Source organism: Electrophorus electricus, chromosome 24 (genome assembly GCF_041902795.1).
Source record: "Electrophorus electricus isolate QZ-2024a chromosome 24, ASM4190279v1, whole genome shotgun sequence".
Lineage (NCBI taxonomy): Eukaryota > Metazoa > Chordata > Actinopteri > Gymnotiformes > Gymnotidae > Electrophorus > Electrophorus electricus.
The window spans coordinates 10707672-10726940 of record NC_137520.1 but is presented as its reverse complement, the minus strand read 5'-3'; the positions used below and the strand labels follow the sequence as shown (position 1 = coordinate 10726940).

The 19269-nt window shown below is 39.2% G+C and overlaps 1 protein-coding gene across 3 annotated transcripts; it reads right to left on the bottom strand.

Moving 5' to 3' along the window:
- Positions 1 to 2134: 2134 nt before the first annotated feature.
- slc2a1a (solute carrier family 2 member 1a) lies at positions 2135 to 19012 on the bottom strand. Of its 3 annotated transcripts, XR_014119669.1 has the most exons (11): positions 12294 to 12566; positions 9228 to 9323; positions 7458 to 7618; positions 7108 to 7348; positions 6833 to 6995; positions 6527 to 6714; positions 6237 to 6341; positions 5894 to 5995; positions 5074 to 5277; positions 3915 to 4958; positions 2135 to 3520 (listed from the first exon to the last, which is right to left on the bottom strand). XR_014119669.1 is itself a non-coding variant. In XM_026998132.3 (10 exons), the coding sequence occupies exons 2-10, from the start codon at positions 9303 to 9305 to the stop codon at positions 4770 to 4772; spliced, it is 1431 nt and encodes a 476-aa protein (XP_026853933.1). In that variant the 5' UTR covers positions 9306 to 9323; positions 18993 to 19012; the 3' UTR covers positions 2135 to 4769. The 3 variants fall into 3 exon arrangements, 2 of the variants coding, with proteins under 2 accessions (XP_026853933.1, XP_026853932.1); XM_026998132.3 differs by lacking the exon at positions 12294 to 12566 and adding an exon at positions 18993 to 19012 and having other exon boundaries at positions 2135 to 4958; XM_026998131.3 differs by having other exon boundaries at positions 2135 to 4958.
- Between the last annotated feature and the right edge of the window lie 257 nt (positions 19013 to 19269).

Below are 19269 nucleotides of genomic sequence, written 5' to 3'. Positions count from 1 at the left end.
TCTCTTGGGTTGTGCCATCAGCCAAGTGCAGCGTGGAGGTGTGAAGGACACAGGGCCGGGCCGAGCCACATCTTAGCCGTCTCTCAGTGATTTGGGTCAAGCCGTCTCCAGCTGAACCGCTCTCACAGACCACTGAGAAAGAAGGAGAAAATGTAATTAGCAGACTTGTAATCCTTCCCATCACCTTGATGTTTGTCTCATTGTGTGCATGGGGGCACTCTGTTCATGACCGGCTCTGACCCAGAGCACAGGGTTAGTCTAAGCTTTTTGATTTCCCAATGTTTTGTTTTGGAAGAGTAGGAAAAATACATTAATACTTCATTCAGTATAAACAGAGAGAAGTTGGGAGTTAAAGCTATCCAATGCAAAAGCACATGGGACTAAAGTTGGAGGGTAACAGAAAGCAGGAGGAAACAATGAATGTTTTTAGGAGCAGTCCCTGATCTATCACTCCTGCAAACTAATGGCATTTTTTTCAGTGTCAGTCACACATCCTATTTAAATACCCAAAATTCAGTCTTCTCTGTTTGCATGCTGTACAAAGCAACTATCAAACAGATTTTAATGCGTTTGGGGACTTCTCTCTGAATATCAACAGAAAGTGCCACTGACCCACCATGCATTCACTACTCACTCTCACTCTGACTAGAATAACAGACAATATTTCAGATATTTTCTGTAATGCTTGCTTATCAAATGTGTGGCCAGCAAAAGTGAAACTCCATCAACCCGCACCAATCACTTGCAATTTGTCACTCCATGTCAAAAGCACAACAGACCAGATAACATTCCTATAATGAGAGTGATCACAGAGCTGGTGCAGCCTGTAGCATTGGATTGGACAGAACTCTTTTTAGTAAATGACTCCATTAAGCCAGCCAAGTGAGTGAAGAAACATATTAAACCAAAGACAAGGTTCTAAGTGTTTTCTTTCCCTATATTTAATCCCACACAATAGTAGGAGGGCTCATAGAGTGACATTGCATTCCACTTCTTCTGTAGTCTGTCCACTTTAAATCAGATTTTGATCTTTCAAGTGCTGGTATGGACCAAGCACACCCAAGCTTTTCATTTATGGTATTTAGCTGATGCTTTTATCTAAAGCAACTTACAATTATGGCTGAGTACAACTTGAGCAACTGAGGATTAAGGGCCTTGCTCAGGGGCCCAACAGTGGCAGGGCTTGAGCCAGCAAGCTTCCGATTACAAGTCAAGCATCGTAACTACTGAGCTACCGCTGCCTGGTCATGAGGGTCATCACTCTGTTGACTGGGCCACTGGCTCACAGACAGGACCATTTCCCTACTTGGTAACATCAGAGAGGGCTAAAGGCAGATGTGACTGGAAACTGAATAAGCGTACAATATTTCCCAAGTACTTTTATTTTAATGCCATGTCAGTTTTTTCAGTGATCATTATTTCCCAATCCAATGTGTCTCAGAAGAGGATGAGTTTTGTTTTGAGTCTTTTGGTCTAACTCAATTTTTCTTGATTATATTTTCAGGACTTTTTTCTTGCCACTGTGTCCCTCTGGTTGAATATGGACCAGGGCTTCTGTAAAATGTCTTTTTGACCATTTAAAATGTTACCTATTTTTAAAATGTTCAGAACTTTCAGTACTGAACTTTCAGTTCAGTAACTTTCATTACTTAAGTTATTGACACATTTAGAATTTTAGACCGGTTTTGTATGGCACATGGTTAGTGTACTGTCCAGTTTCTGAACATAGAGAGACTGTACCTTGCTATGATATGCTTTGATTTGTTTTGGATTTATACACACAGGAGAGTGGAGAGTTATACTGCCCCCATCTGGTGACAGATATGACTATATACTTTGGACATGCATGCTCTGTTAAAAGAGTTCCAATGTTGTTCTAAAAAAAGGAAAGAAAAATTTTCTGCAGGTAAAAACCAGCAATGTAATTTTATCACTAATGTAAGATTTTATCACTTTGTGCTGTAGGCAAACTTGTGAACATTATTGTGTAAACCAGCATGGTTATGCTCATGAGTGTATACTATGTTTGGTGAACACACTGGAGTGCTGAAAGTATAATTCAGACAGCAAAACAAAGACATGATATTTTTAAAGTGTGGATGGCTCTACAAGACCATCTGAATCCGAAACTGGATTGTGTAATGAAACAGTTTTATTCATCTGATGTTATTCAGGAGAATTCTTTTTATTATCAAAGAATACAACAACAAAAAAAACCCAAAACAAAACAAAACTTGCACTGTCAGGAAAGCGGTATTTCATGCCTCATGAGGACATTTCATAATGCTAACACAAAAATAACTCTAACCATTTTATTAATTACAAGAATATATAAATTTCTATAATTAGAAAATTATTTTTATATATATATATATATATATATATATATATATATATATATATATATATATATATATATTTATTAGCAATACTGGATATATGGTGCTTTGAATATTCTGTCACTCTAAACCAGTGTTTAGACCACATGTTAATATAATCTTCATGTAATTTTCATACAATCTTCTGCAAAAATCACACTATGAAAATAAAAGTGTTAAATGCACACACACACACACACACACACACACACACACACACACACACACATGCAAACACACGCAAACACACATGAACTCACACAAGGTTGATCTCAACATCTATATTAGCCAATTATACACACTGATAACAGGCTTTCTAGTTATGTGCAATAAATAAGCCCGGATATCTCAATTAGTCAAAACAACTTCAACATTCCAAGAAAAATATTTATATATATTACGTATTAATTCAATATAAAAAATTTAAAATGACTAAAATACAGTGACATTATATAGACAGGTGATAAGGATTCACTAATTAAAGGAAATAGGTGGAAAAGGCCTACACGTTCTAATGAAGAACCAAAGACAAGATTCAACCTGCAGCTCTTATGCCAGAATATACATTATGTAGACAGCTAGCATTTATTACCAGTCATCTCACTGTAGATTTTACCTAATACACAATGTTTTCAAGTATCAGTAGAAGTCTTAGTAAGATCATATTAAAATATAAATGTACTAAACGGTTTCCAGATCAGACTCCATCATTTCAATTTGAACTGAAATCAGTGAACATAAAAGAGATGATGAACTCAAGATCAGGTGCGAAAGATGCTCTCAAGCTCAGTGTTTTACAGGTTAAAGCAGCATGGTTGAGAAGTTAATAGTTTGTACCAGTCTGTTGGTACAGTTGTAGAAGCCATTGCCTTATGCAACAAATCTAAATAAAACTTAGATCTTCTGACATTATTTAAGTGGTGTTGTTAGAAAGGATCGTATAGTCTAGCAGTCTTCTCACAGCTTATTTGACGTGTTCTTTTTCAGCAGAGTGTGTTAAATATAGTAATAGAGTCAATGCTAAGAGGGAAAAACTTGAGGAGACCAGTATAGTAGCAACTCACCGACTCTTCCAAACTAATTAGCAACTTACCAACTGTTCCAACTCACCAGTGGTTCCAAACTTTGGAAATACTTCCAAACTAGACATGTATAAAAAAAACAACACAACAACTGTGATGTAAGTCAACCTGATTGCAAAGTCTGTTATAGGTTCCCTAGTTTTCTGACACTGCCCCCTGCTGGAGATAAATGCTTCCACGGTTGTGAGAAAAGGTTTAAAATTATCTAGATTTTTTTTTTTTTTTTTTTTTTTTTTTTTTTTTTTTTTTTTTTACAGAGATCAGTGCAGTATATAAAATCCTCAATCCTACAGCTAGGGTTAGGGTTAGGGTTAGGGTCAGGGTCAGGTTTAGGGTTAGGTCATGTGGGAAATTAATGCACTTGATATGCATTTACCATTTTAATGAGAATGTCTATGGGTGTTTGCCACAAACAAACAAAACTTCCTGCTTCTCTCAAATTCAGTAAACCCACCTGGATGTTCCACAGCATTACTGTAACAAACAGATGAAAAGAAGAATGGCAGAGGAGATATAATATGGTAGTATCCAACTTCAGGACCTGGATGCCTTCAATCACTGAGGAACCAAAGAATACCATTTACCAGGACATAAAAAATGTAAATGTTATGAAGAGGCTAGGCCATGCTAAATATTCAAAACACAGGAGTAAACCAACAACAGAAGGACTTCAGCTGTTGAAAGTCTGTATTTTAAAGTGGCCGAATGCTAAAGTCAGTCCCATTGACATTCTGTGGCATGACATGCCACCGACATCACATAAACTAAAGCACTAGAGGAGATAACAGAGAAATGAGCCGCAGTCTGGGCAGCTGCTGCAGAGAGCATTTAGTTGAGGTTATTGCCAGTAAAGCAGGGATCACATATGTTTCCTGTGAATGACCTTGGGTATCATGTTTAAACTCCAGACTTATGATTTAGTTATAAATATTAAGGGATATTATATCATAATTAATGTGAGTTATTCTGTAACTATACTGAAACTAATATGCATAGTATCTAGCTGTGAGTGAAGAGTAATAAACTGGACCTACTGGATGGACATTGGAATGTAAGGCGTTAACTATTTGTTCAATCAAGATATTGTAAAATATTATGGGTGTTTGTTAAATAAGACTTTATGTTTTATTATGGTAAGTATATTAGCTCACACTTTAGGAGTTATTCATGTGGACATCCAGACAACCCCAATGATTCACAAGATTCATAATTTGTTTTCTCACAACTGTATACTGTAGTATCCCATCTGAGATTTATGGAGAGCCACTGGGTCAGTCTATATGATATATGTGGGAACAGAGTAAAGGGCTCAAAGCTGGGAGTCTGCCCCCAGCACATTGAGCTGATCTGGGGAATACTTCTCCCTTGCAGAGCGGAAGCCTGCTGAAATCTCATCAAATGTCCTCCCCTTGGTCTCAGGCACCTTGAAGTAGGTGAAGACGAGAAACATGAGCAGCAGGATTGTGAAGATGATGAAGACATACGGACCTGTCAGTTGCTGAGAACGGACAAACAGAAAGAGAAAGAGGAAGAAAGGTATGGATCAGAAACAACTGAAACGTAAGAAATTAAGAAAAATGTACTCAGGAATAACTTGGTTTACATCACCATACCTCTACATACTGGAAACCCATTCCTATTATGAAGTTTGCGGTCCAGTTGGAGAAGCCAGCCACAGCAATGGCAGAAGGCCGGGGTCCTTGGCTGAAGAGCTCGGCCACGATGAACCACGGAATAGGGCCTGGGCCAATCTCAAAGAATGCCACGAAAATGAAGATGGCCATGATGCTGATGTAGGAAACGCCTGGGAATCGATCCTGGACAGCATTGCATGAACATAAATAAGCACTGGAACATCACTTAACTGTGTGTTGTCAAACTGTGCAGGGTCTCTTAATGCATGTTTATTTTGTGAATATTATAATTATCTGTATGAATCTTATTTGATAGCTCATTTGTATTTTCTACCCAATGATATAAAAATATTTACAGCAAACAAAGGTATGTAACAAACTACAGCAAACAAAGGTATGTAATGTTCATGCCTTTAAAATGTCTGCTGTATAGCACAGTATATGAGGAAGCTCATATATGAAAACAAGTATTCTTAAAAATCGCATGGCATTTCATCAATTGTATTGTTTTTGAAAAACTGTGTACTTTTGATTTGTGTTTTATTCATTCAGTATACTGAAGAAAATATATTCTTTATATATAGATCAGTTACGAATACATCCATATTCTTAACTGGAGTATGCACTGCCCTATGGGTCATGTCTGCAGGAAAGGATGGAAAACTGCTGCATAATTTCTGGTGTTTATATCACTTGTAGGTTGTGATAGTTGTACTAGAAGCATGTTTACAGTTCTGCTTGTAAACTTTAGGTATTCAAATAGCAATAAATAGAGTATTAAAAAGAAGGATGCACTCACAGTCAGAGCCATGGAGACGGTCATGCAGAAGGCAGACACTGCCATGCCCAGCAGCCCGAGAAGGTGCAAAGATCTTCTTCCTGCTCGCTCCACTACAAACAGCTGCAGAAGAGGGAGATGTTGGGTCAAGTACACTAAAAACATCTGAAGGACTGGCGATATATCTAATACAAAAACACATTCATATTTATGCCAAAAGCTGGAAACTATAATACAACACATTCAATGATGTCCAATGATGTAAACAAAAATCAGTATAAATGTAGCTAAGAACTTAGACTCAAAGTCGAAAGTTATCAGACTTGAAGTTAACAACAGCAAAAATAAAAGAGATGTAACTTACAGACACTACAGTGAATAAAGTGTTCACAACACCAGCACCAATGGTCGCATAAACAGGTTGGGTCACTCCTGCTTTCTTGAATATACTTGTAGAGTAGTAAAAAACCTGGGACACAATCAAATGAACAGGGCTAAAATAGACCCTGGTTGTTGAAGGAACCTCCACCCCAAGCCGGTTTTGGATATGAATCTTTAAATTCAAAATGATGCAGGCAAGCACGACTATTCCACACACTCAAACTTCTTAAGCACCAGACCAAGCTGAACCTACAAACAGGAGAGTTCACTCACAGCGTTGATGCCGGACAACTGCTGGGAAAGCTGCAGCATCACAGCGATGAGGAGAGGCTGGCGGTAGAGCGGTGAGCGGAACAGCTCCAGGATCGTCACCTTCTTCTCCCTCATCATCTGCCGGCTCTCTTCCTTCATCTCCTGGATGTCTGCGCTCACGTCGTCTGTACCGCGGAGCTTCTTCAGAACTGCCGGGACACTGAGCAGTTACACGCGGCCCCATGACAGCTAAATGCAACGTTGCCCACAGGTCTGCGTGGGCAGGTGTGCTCGTGAGTGGCAGTGTTTCAGCTTTAAGGCTCTCACCGCTTTTGGCTTTGTTCTCCTCGTTCTGGTTGATGAGGAGGAATCTGGGGCTCTCAGGACAGAAGGGCAGCAGGGTGCACTGAATCAAGGCCGGGATGAAGATGAAGCCCAGAAGGAAAGGCCACATGGAAGGGGTTCCCATGATGTTGTCAATACCAAAGACCTGCAAGGCAAGGCAGACGCGATTAACCAAAGTAGGATGAGCATAACCAAAAATTACTCTTATAAGTTCAGTGTGCATAAACAAGAGTTTCATGATAAATGCTCCTATTTACCTGTGCCATGAGGATGCCTATGACAATGCCCAGTTGATGCAGTGTGCCCAGTGCTCCACGTAGAGAAGTTGGAGCAATTTCACCAATATACATTGGCACAAAGCCTGTGGACAGGCCTGAGTACACGCCTACAACCAGCCGTCCGATAATCAACATCTCCCAAGAGGCAGCCAGTTTAGAGAAGCCCATTAATGTGGCTGCTATAAATGCCAGGACATTAACAATGAGCATCGAATTTCTCCTGCAGCGTGATCCAGAGAGAAGGGGATTGAACAGAATGTTAAGCTGTAAAGAACAAAATGTTTGTGTATGGATTTCAGCAAGCCTGTGGTGGGGTCATGAAAGGTTACCTGCCCAGACGGTTGACAAAGAGCCCTACAGAGAAGGAGCCAAAGATGCCTCCCACAGAGAAGATGGCGACAGATAAGGCCCAAAGAGTGGTGAGGGAGCTCGCAGGAATGTACTCTGAATAGCGGTTAAACCACGTCTCGTTGTAGAAGCTCTCAATGATCTAAAAGGGAGAATAATGGAAGAAGACCAGTCATGTACCTACAAATGATATAGAATCACTCGAACGCCGTGCAGGTATTTCATTTATGCACCTCTCGATGAATTTTGTGCAGTCAAATTGTGAATAATGCTACAGATAAAGGTTATTTATAGGACAATTTATGGCAATTCATTTAATAGTTAAAAAAAAAAATCTGTTTGTGGACGCAAGGAGTTACATGTATATCAGTAGTTATTAGTGCAAAATTTAGTTCGGACCCTAAAAAATTTCCAAATGCTTCTGCATGCCAAGTCAGACCGTGGTGTGTTAGATTAGGATGGCATCTACACTGTGTGTGGTACCCAGACCTCCTGCTCTATTCGAACCTCAGAAACACTCTAGTATGGCTGATTTTGGTCCAGCAGAGGGAGTAAAGACTCCGCATTCTCAGCTTCATTTTAACTATATAGGTGAATTCTGTCTGAGCAGTCTGGACCTGCTGCTCCTGTTTATTTCTGTTAAGTATCTTGTTTGATATTTTACCTGTTTTATGATCTCATATCAAGCCTACGATTATCTGTTTGTATGCATAGTGTTCTTGTGCCTGTTCCTGTTACCTGATATCTAGTTTACCCACTTTGTTAAAGTCTGCCCAGCAGGTGTATCCTGTCTCCCTGAGTTACACAAACACACAGTTGCCATATGGCCAGATGCACTCAGGCACATTATTTTGAAAATCAGTTCACAATCACAATTGGTTTACTTAAAACTTAACTTGACATCATCATTTAAAGCTTTTCTGTCTGTGACTTACTGAGTTCATAGGTCACAAGATGGCATTCTCTAGTTAAACAAACTGCCCTCTGTCCCAATGAGAGACTGGGCACTCTACAGCAATCCTAATCCTAATCTGCACAAATTTGCAGCATAGATCTGTACTTGGCCCTTTACACAATCTGCGCCATCCCTGACCCTTAGATTTCCAAGGCAAGATGTTAGTTTGGGAACTATTATTTATTGTGATTACTGGTAAAGAGATCATAACAAGCAGGATGGTGTTCTAAAAACATGTCCAAAGATATAGTACATGAAAAACCTATTGTGAACTTGTTGTTCCTATATTAATTTATACAAAAATAACTGTACAATAGACTGTCTCATTGCATTGTGTACATTGCAATCCTTAAGATTACCAATAAAGCTAATTTCTATAATCAATCTCCAGCCATCTTTCAATGGATAGTCCGTATTTTCATTACAAGTTATCAGTTAGACCATGTAGTATCAGACCTGTCTAGCATCAGAGGTGGTTATCCATGTATGGGATGGAAAAGAGACTTTAAACCTTGCCAGATAGGGCTTGTCTATTAATAGATGCCTCTTCACAGATTATTTTTAACTGGAAGCAAAGGGGTACATCTATCTTGGTGAGCACATACCAAGGGACATATCATGACTATAGTTTCTAGGCAAAATATTAGCGTGACATGATGTAATGTGGAACATAATTATGGATAAGGAAATGAATGTTTCAAACCAACTGAGATTTAATATTATTTTAAGATCAAAAGTCTATATTAGATCTATTTTTAACTGACTAGTCCCTAGCCATGACAGAAACTGCATTTACCGTCTGTGGTGCATTGATAACTCCTGTGTTGTAGCCAAACTGTAGCGAGCCAATTACAGCTGTGCCCACAGCCAACATCAGTTGCGTTGTCACAGTCTGCACAGACAAAAAAAAAAGGATAGCTAATCATTTCAATCTTTAGTTTAAAAGTTTTTATACACCAATAACATAGCAAATTTTGGCCACATATAAACATTACAAATGTGCATGCAGATGTGCACATGCATTGCATTAAGCAAAGTAAGCTTAATCCTCTGGCTGAATTTGTTGGAAACAGTGATGCATAATATATGGATTAGCAGTTGTATGAAAATAACAAGACAAAAACATTTAGCTGACACTTTTATCCAAACAGACTTAGAATTCTGACTGAACACAACTTGAGCATTAAGGGTCTTGCTCAGGGGTCTAACAGTAGCAACCTGATGGTGGTGGAACTTGAACTGGTAACTTTCTGATTACTAGTCAAGTACTGTAACCACTGAGCTACAACTGTCCCTGAAAAACAGGTTTAGTCTTGTTTTTGCAAGCAAGATTTTATTTATACTGTTGTAATTGAGACACAGGGGCCGCCTTTAAAAATAAACTACTCACGAGATTTGTAGAACCCAATCATTAGTCTTTTGAGTTGTCCTAGTTGAATTTGTGTGTCTCATTACAGTGCTGGTCACCTGTCTATAAATCCTTCCTGGTGTGTTAATGGTGTGCAAATTCTTGTCTTCTCATGATCGACATTTCATTGCATTGCTGCATTTGTTGTTTGTTTTGTGTGTGCACCCAACTGTTTTTATTAAAGCCTTGCACACTTGTTTCTTATAAACAGTATGAGCATATTCAACAAAGCAGTGCCTATGTGTGTATTTGAGTAAGACTACCAAGTGAATGACTTCATGGTTTTTTTTTTCACTATTTGTATAAAAGATAAGACAGTGCACTGAGTTCATTTTTGGTGGAAGGCAAGGTTACATATTGTCCTCTATGGTGCTTAAGGGGAAAGACAGGCATTCTCATAGTCCACTCTAAATACTGGGATCTGCGACTAGCTCAACTCACACAAGCTGGCAAGAGTAATTATTCTGACCTCCACCCGCACACTCAACAATAAGCTTTTGTGTAACACATGCATTCCATCTTGAGTTGCTGTGTTTTGGTGAGGACAGCCTAATGTAGTCAAGGCAAATAAGCTTTCTATAGCACTGAGGCAACTGTACAGTTACATATACCATGTCCTTGACCACCACATTATAAGTTGCATTGGTTTCAATTTGGCTTGTTGTTTTTTGAATATTAGAAATCACCAATAAATGATGTCTTAATGGCTTTCTGTAATAGATCTCCTTGATTAAATATTCAACAAGTGGCTCAGCACACATGGACTGAAACCAGGATGTATAAATATGAATGTATAAAACAAAATCTCAAAAAGAAGCAACTGGCGGAGGTATCCTCCAACTTTGAGCACTGACATTATGGAAGATATTATAGAGTTGTAATCTGTTTTTTTCCTCATTGTAGGGTTGCTAGCTATTTACAGACAACTCTTCAAGCCAGGCTGGTTGAGGACTGCACATTTGGTTAATACCAATAATTAATGCAATAATTCCTTGTCATGATGACTACAGCTTTCCTATTACGTGTGATAGTCATCCTCAGGGAACCTTGAACAGCTCTCACTTGTAAACATTATCGTAATGCAAATACATTTAAATGCATTAATCATCTTCATGCACTCAGATCTGCTACCCTACTCAAAGGTCCCACTTGATCATAATATGAATTCTTAAAAAAAAAGAGACCATCACTTTTTTACATGAAGAGAGAAGATATCAATATATCTGCTATAATTGCCATTGCCATTCTAGTTTACACAGTAGCATGCTGTCACTCCTACACTTCAAGGTCACTCATAAACAGGTTCCTTGGCACAGCTGGCTGTTCCTAAGTGGGCTGAACACACAGGCACAGTGTACGTCCTCCTAGGCCCCCGTGGCCTTGGTGGGACTGACGTGACCAACCTTGTATTGTATTGTAAGTCCTTATACAGGACGTCTCTTTACCCCTCTCCCCGAAACGACCTCAAACAGCGTGCACCTCCTAATCATAAACATTGGATTTCGGGATCGGGAAAGCAGCCAGTCCAAAACATCGAAAATGTTATGAATATAACAATTGTACATTATGCCATGTCATGCTGGGTGCAGTCGCTGTCAGTGGTGGGGATACACTCCGATGGAAGCGTCTAAGCCACAATACCCCTGGCATTATGTGATCTTATGATTTTACGCAATGCAGGGCTGCCAACAATCAAGTTCTGATTCAACGAAAGAATTCTTGGCCATGACACAATAAATTCTCTTGATGAACAGAAGTAAGCTTAGGAGGGAAGTGTTACCTGATATCAGCAATTTAATTCTAATTTAAATATACACTTACTATAGGAAACTAAATAAACTGCATGAGAAGCAGGAAAAGTATTTTAAAAGTATTTTAAATAAGTATTTTAAAAATCACACTACTGAAAACTATGTTGTGCAATTAAATTAGGATTAAAGATAATAAAGTATGGGACTCACCAGTGTTTTTATTAAATTACACATCTGTCTGCTAATTTAAAGGTCATATTTTAATATTTAAAGATCATAAAGTAAATTGTACATATTTAAAGATCATAAAGTTCTTATCATACATGAGGCGCAGAAATTTGTTGTGGACCCACAGTGATACCACGCACCTGACTGAATAGGCCTACAAATTTGTAAAATATCAATGGGATGTAGTTTTTAATTTGGTACATTTATAGAGATAATATATCAGTGTATTTAAGAATACATGTTTGCCACCAAAACATAAAATCATGATTACAATTTTATAAAATATATATTTGCCAAAACACTAAAGGCTAAAATGCAAGAAAAAAATGTTTATAAACATATTATAAGCGCGTAACACATTCGTTTTTCAAAGAAACGACGCCTCCAAAAATGTCATTCCAAACGTCGATAAATGATGACACCTCTTACACTAGAGTTAACAGTGAAATACGCTGAAACGTAATATCGTTATTACCTTTCTGTTAGAATCCATGTGTGTGCTGTTTATCAGATAAAGATTGAAAGAAAATCCTTTTCTTTAAAAAATCGTAAAATCGATGTAAATTCAGATCTGCAGTCGTTCTTTGGACAAACTCACAGCGTCACACTTAACTTAGAAATTTCACAGCGCACAAATGAAAAAAGTTATATTTTAATAGTCACCGTGAAATGATTTTTAAATCTGTAGGTCAGGTCGCTCGGAGGTTTTGAATGAAGCTGTTCACTGTCACGTACGTTCCCTCAACTGATGCTGTGATTGGTTGGATAAAACTCAGGTAGCAACCGGCTTGACGGTTTGTCTAATAAGGTACGTCCCATGCTCTTTTAAACATCTAAACCCAACTGTAAGACACAGCTCCTAATGACATTAGAAACATATGGCACAGATCCTTACTGTGTATCACTTAACTACGGTGAGGACTACATTAAAAACTAAGCATAATCATTCATTTGTCAAGAATGATGACAACGCAGCATGTGTACCATTACTAAGGTAAAACACTAAGGTCATTCACGATACAGATGAACACAATATAGCAAACAGATTTGAGCTGAACTATATAAATACTGGGAAAATGAAAGATATGGAAAGATAATGTTTCAGCTAGGACTCAAAATTGTCTTAAGATATTTCAAGTGAAAATAGGAAATGTCATCCAAACTCACATTTATGTGATAAATTAGGATTGTTAATTGACATTTGAAGTGGACAAGATTTGTATTATACTTTAATGTCTATATTCAAACTTCTTAAGTTAATTCCTAAATATTTTTTTTCCCCCAGAATGGATTCCATATGAGATCAAGAAGAAGATGTCATCACCACATTATCTAAATACTACATTATACCTTTGTTCACTGCAGCAGGGGACAATCCGGCAAAAAGCGAAACAAAAATAAAGAAAGAAACTAATCTTTTGTATGATCCCGGAAAAACGTACATGCCTTTACCAAACAAAAGAAAGAGGAAAGCTGTTTTGTTGGTTTCTTTTGATTGAATCAGCTTTCTTTGAAAGTTATTATAAACAATAACAGACCTTTATAAATCAAAGACTGGGTGGACTGGGTGGGTGGCAATAGATACATGCTACTCAATGACAACAATACATTATCAAAGATAAAATAAATTAAAAATAAATTAATTTCCTTTAAAATGATTTTCTTTGACTGTCAAAACCAACAATATTTAGGCTAATGCAGAAAATATTGTACTTCTAAACATTTCTACATTCGTTTTTATTTTGCATTCAAAACAAATACAATTGCACTCTCTAAAAGGCATTGGAAACTTTGTGACTGCTGCTCACTTTTTTTTTTTTATCTAGGTAACATAATTTATATGGATAAAGCAGTCCAGCAGAGATCAAGAAATACAATGTGGTAATTATTTGCTTGACACGGTATATTTTTCAGAAATACCTGTAGAAGAATATTTCTTTAAGGATAGTAACTCTCTGTTGGTGAGTCGTTAATGTAAGTTGCTTGCCATTGCCATTGTGTCTTTAGCCAACATCACATGAAATGTCCTCTAATAGAGTTCTGTACAGAACTCTATTAGAGGACATATATATCAAAGAACAATGACAGTATCCATCCTACCAGCTCAAATCAGAATGGAGAAAGATAAGGTAAGGACTAGGGAGAGTGGTGTTCTTCATGGTTATTTATACATGCGGGATACAAAATTTTTCAGGTGGACTACTGTTACAGTAAAGTCTTGTGCGAGTTCATAGCAGAGGAGATTACAGTTTTAACCTGCTGTTCTTATCTATTCCTTAAAACACTAGCTATTTTTAAGCTTATGAATGACTCTAATTATTGTAGGACAGCCCTGGTGTCAACACCACTGAAACTAACTATTGGCATGAACTGAAGTCATATTCTGTTTTTAACACAGAGTACAAGCTAACACTATTAAAAAGAGTTTCTTCCATGCATCCAATTTAGATGCTAATCGCTCGGCTATAAACTAAATTATAAGGTATTTAACTTTCACTAGTGAAGGATAAACACGTATAAGGATGTGTGGGAATCTGGGAGGGAGCACACAGACTCACCGTCACATGACTGGAAACTTAATCCAGCATGAGCTTTGAACTATAGTGAAATACCTTTATTTGCGTCACACAAATGAGCATTCAGGACATGGCAATCAGCACAGGAGCAAATGTCCATTTACGGTATTTAGCACTCATCAGATCAGATATTCCTAAATGCTTTTTTGAAAATAATTGTGGTGATATATGGAGTAGAGATTACAGCAATTGTTATATTGTAAAAATTATCTCCATATGAATCACATTTTTGCATCACTCTCAACCCAGCAGTGACACTGGCATGGATGAAAACCCCAGTGACACTGCTGTGCCTGACAAACTCACAGCAGTTCAGGACTCACTGTCAATGCATCCGCAATTTCTTTGTTAATGATGTGTTGAAAATGGTCTAATACCCAACTTAAATCTATCTAGCAATGGTTCAAGCCACCTCTATGATAGTCCTACCTAATAAAATGACCAGTGAGTGTAATCTCAAGATAGTTGTTTGTATTAGTTTGCCTTGTGGGAGTATGCGAAAGATTTCAGTGCTCACAGTTCAGCGAAAGGTTTGAACCTCCAAGCAGGAATGGACCCAGTTCAAAGAGTTCCAGCACAGGCATCAAGATGTGGGTCAGAGGAGATGGGATCAGTCTGACCAAGGCATACCTTGGTCATCCTCATCATCATCATCATCCTCATCATCACCATCCCTGAATCTCTTTGCGCCCTCGTCTTCTCTGCCCCCATCATCCGTACTGACACTTTTGCTTAGGTTCATGGTGAGGAGTACCTTCTCCTAATCGAACTGAAACTTCCAGTAAAACCGAGGTAGGCAAATTAGGACATCAGTGCAAAGAGAGGCAGCTATGCGGAGATTCTCTTCACCTCTTTCTGTTGAGGGATACTGTAGCCCTTATTCATGCAGTCCAATTAGGAAGACTTGGACAGAATGTCCATCTCCGATGGCTGAAGTAGACAATGGGGCCATCACAAAACATTAGGCTGGAACAGGAAGGCAACAAAAGCACAGGGGAAGCCAGTGCAGTGGGCCTTGGGTCATCGGCAGCAGCACAACACTGCATCTCTGTCTGGGTAGGTTGATCATCATGGCCAGCTACTGTGCAATGGCTGAGTCTGCATGAACAAGAATGTTGCAGACGCATATAGTCAATGTATGTCTTCATAATGATGATATTATTTTGCTAAATGAATTGCCAACAAAATGTTTAAATCATGTTACGCAGTTGTTTTCCACTGCATGTGCTAGTTGAAATTACACTGCGAGGAAACCATAGGATTTCATGTTGTATACCCTGGCATCTGCTGCTGAACTCGGGGACCCACAGCTGGACTTATTGACTTTGGCTCCGAGGAACCTGAGAGATTGTTGGATTATAGGCACTGCTGGTGCTGTCAATTGGTGTGGGTGATTTACATCCCAAGTCATGTTGTCCAATCTAAGAACACAAAGCCCTGACATCAATAATGCATGACAAAATCTGTTCCACTTAATTTGCAATAAGGTAGGACTGTAGACAGTGATTAGACAGCTCAGAGTTCTAGGGGGAAAAGGATAAACTGCAGTCTTCCAATAACCTGAATGTACAATTAGGAGAATACTACATGAAAGAGAAGAGAAAGAGGACACCACCATAAACTCCTCAAGGTGGGTCGAGGTGATGTACACGAGGCAACTTGGGACATAAGTTCTCTCTCTTGTTTTGACGTCTCTCGTTTTGAGCCTTTACATTCTGATAGGGGCTGAGGAGAAATAACAGGGGTTTGGACTAAGCAAACTGTTTAATGGTGGAAGTACGCAAAAAGGGAGGCGCACTTTCCTCCTACTCTATTGTTATGAGGGGGTTCTCTCCAGTCCACACACCCAGTTTGAGCCCTTATTTGGGAGAATAATACTGTTATTTTGAACCCTGCTGAGACTGAAGGATGCAGTTCAAAGCAGTGCAAACAGGACATGGAGTTACCTGGGGGAGCTCCTGGGGACTTACCCCGAGAAAGGTTCATCATGTCAGCATTGTTCTTCCCTGTGGTAAATTGGCAAGGAAATGGAAGTCTGGTGATGGAGGATGCAGAAATATAAGCATGGCCCACTAGATCATCTAACCCAATCAAAGAATTTCGATTATCAAGGAAGACAAACTGAGATATTTTGTGTTTTAATCGTTAAACAATGTCAGCACATGTTGCCCCCTAGTGGATTAGTAATAACTCATACGTCTGCTTCATGTCGGGGATGTTTGAAACTCAATCAAACTTCCTGCATGTTGATTTTATTTTCCTTAAATTTCTAATAAGGATTCCTGTCCAGATTTATGTAAGAACGATTGATCCCTAGTCTGTGCATAATGCGCCTGTCATGTATGATAAATTTAGCCCAGATTAAACTTGTGACCAGTAATATTGCAGCCACTACAACGTGTTTCCACAGTAGCGATAAACCGCTGCTAAGCAGAAACTGTATTCCGCTGTTTGGACGAAGTAAACTGATTAAGTAAGTAAGCTGTTTTCTCCCTACTAATTCATTGTAATATTCATCTCGTTTAGCACACGCAAAAACCCATCGCTAATTTTGATGCAGGTTTGATACTTACTCTGGAGTAGACCTAGCAGAGAGATTTTATTTATTTTTAAAAAGCTATTTTCTTGGTGCAGCAAATGAACTAAATGCCTAAATGCATAATGCCAGTTATTTGAATAATACGTATTAAGGGGTATTTGGAAATAAGCTATTTTCTTGGTGCAGCAAATGAACTAAATGCCTAAATGCATAATGCCAGTTATTTGAATAATACGTATTATGGGGTATTTGGAAATATAAATGGACGCTTTGTTGTATACATGGCCAAAACCATTTGGTTTTAGCACCATATTAAACCTTTAGCTAGCAAGAGGAAATTAGTCACTTTCCCAGGGTCTAGCAATTGACCTTTGCCCTACCCATGTGGTTACCCGAGCACATCTGTTAAACATGCCATAATTGCTTGTTTTCAGGATTTCATGCCACTAAGAAATTTTGTTCACTGGTCCAAAGGAAATTCATGGCCATCACACACAGACCATTTTCTAAGAAGACTACAGGTTATGTTGTGCTTGCAGTAAACTCATCATGTATTCGACTGAGTGTATTACTGAGTGAGATGTCTGGTATTCAATTTTGTTTCTGCAGTGTTGCACTAGATTTACAAGAATGACGAGGTTAACAGTTAAGGGGTGTTTATTATCCAAAATACATATAAAAGTGTACAAAAGTATAGACATTTGTCTTCAAGATGCAACTACTGCTTTTAGCATTGTGTCAGAGGTTACTTTTTTAGATTTCCGTATTGCATGCTCTGGTGCATCTGAATAAACTGAAGAAGGGCTTGGTAATGATCTGGAAACAGAGCATGGACACTGTTCACAGCACTGGAGCTGAAAAACCTTTATCTAAGGCATCACCAGAGGACCCTTTCAACGTCCCCGCTATGTACAGCACTGCCTATAGCGAACACAAATGGGAACAGCCATTACCAGGCAGTGCCGTTCATTAGCAGTCATTATCAGACAGTCCTGTTTTCCACTTAAGTCAGTACTTCTGCATGAAAGGTGATTGTTTTGTTTGTGCCAGAGGTCACAGAGGGGCCTGACCAAGAGCAAAGAACGGACGCAGGATTACTGTCTCCAGAGACTCTGAGCCAGAGCTGCTGCCGCCCTCTGTGTATTATGACAAGTGTCTCCGTTTAACCCTGGTCGCTCTCCGATACTCGGATGGAGGTCATTTGTCCTCATTGATTTGCGCTCAGCAAGCCACATAAAAGCAAACAGTTGGGAGCGTAATCCAGATCTCCCATGGCCCAAGCAGTGCTGCTGCCTGTAGCTTCCATGCATACAATCTGCAGTTGGGAGCGGGTCGTGCTTACGGTGTTGAATGTGAATCATGCATCGCCTAACAGTGAGCGTGCCGAGACGTTACTGGCACCAGGGAAGCCCGAGTGGTGTTTCGTTAAAGGGAAATGCCTCTAATAAGAGCTCAGTTGTTTTCTGCCAACCAAGTAGGGCAATTACTGCACAGGAGTGGGTTTGAATGGCCCAGAGTTGCACAGCACAGCAGTGTAGACATACACAAAAGGATTAGATTTACACCACTAAGGGTGTCCAATTAGCTCGTGTCTGTGGCCTCGACGGCACACCTCAGATTTTCCAGAGACCCTCATAGATCACGTGAGACCAGGGTGATAAGATAGTGATGTAAATGCTGTCTCAGTCTAACATTAAATGGGCACAGACACAACAGCAGATGTGGGTACACTTTATTTTACACCACCACTGGTGCAGTGTAACTACAGCATTAATTAGAGTACAATATACTGAGTTTTATTCGACCTGTAATCCAGGGCAGTTTAGTATGCTCCAGGGAGAACTCTTTATACTCTGTGTCTGATTTCCTCCCTCTGTAATTGGTATCAGCAACTTACACTCAACTAAAAGTGCAAAAAGGTTTCAGAACACACTAACTGAACAAGATTTGAATTCGTGTGGGATCAAATAATGTATTTAGTTAATGTATAAGAAAATAGACAAGTTGTATGTTAAGGTATCGACATTTGGTCAAGTACCAAAGTAAATAGAGCTCTTACCTTTTGGTCACTGGGCTCTCTGGCCAAGCTGGTGGTCTCACTGGGGAGGGAGTGCAGGGGGTTTGGTCTGGTCTGCAGCACCGATGTTATGGACAGGAAGAGGAGCGAGAGAGATGGAGAGAAAGGACAGGCCTAAGGAAGAGCAGCTGCCTGTTCTTTCCATTCAGAGAATAACTTATCCCACAGGACACACACACACACCACACACTGCACGTACACACATGCACACACGCGCGCGTACACACACACGCACACACACACACACGCGCACACACAC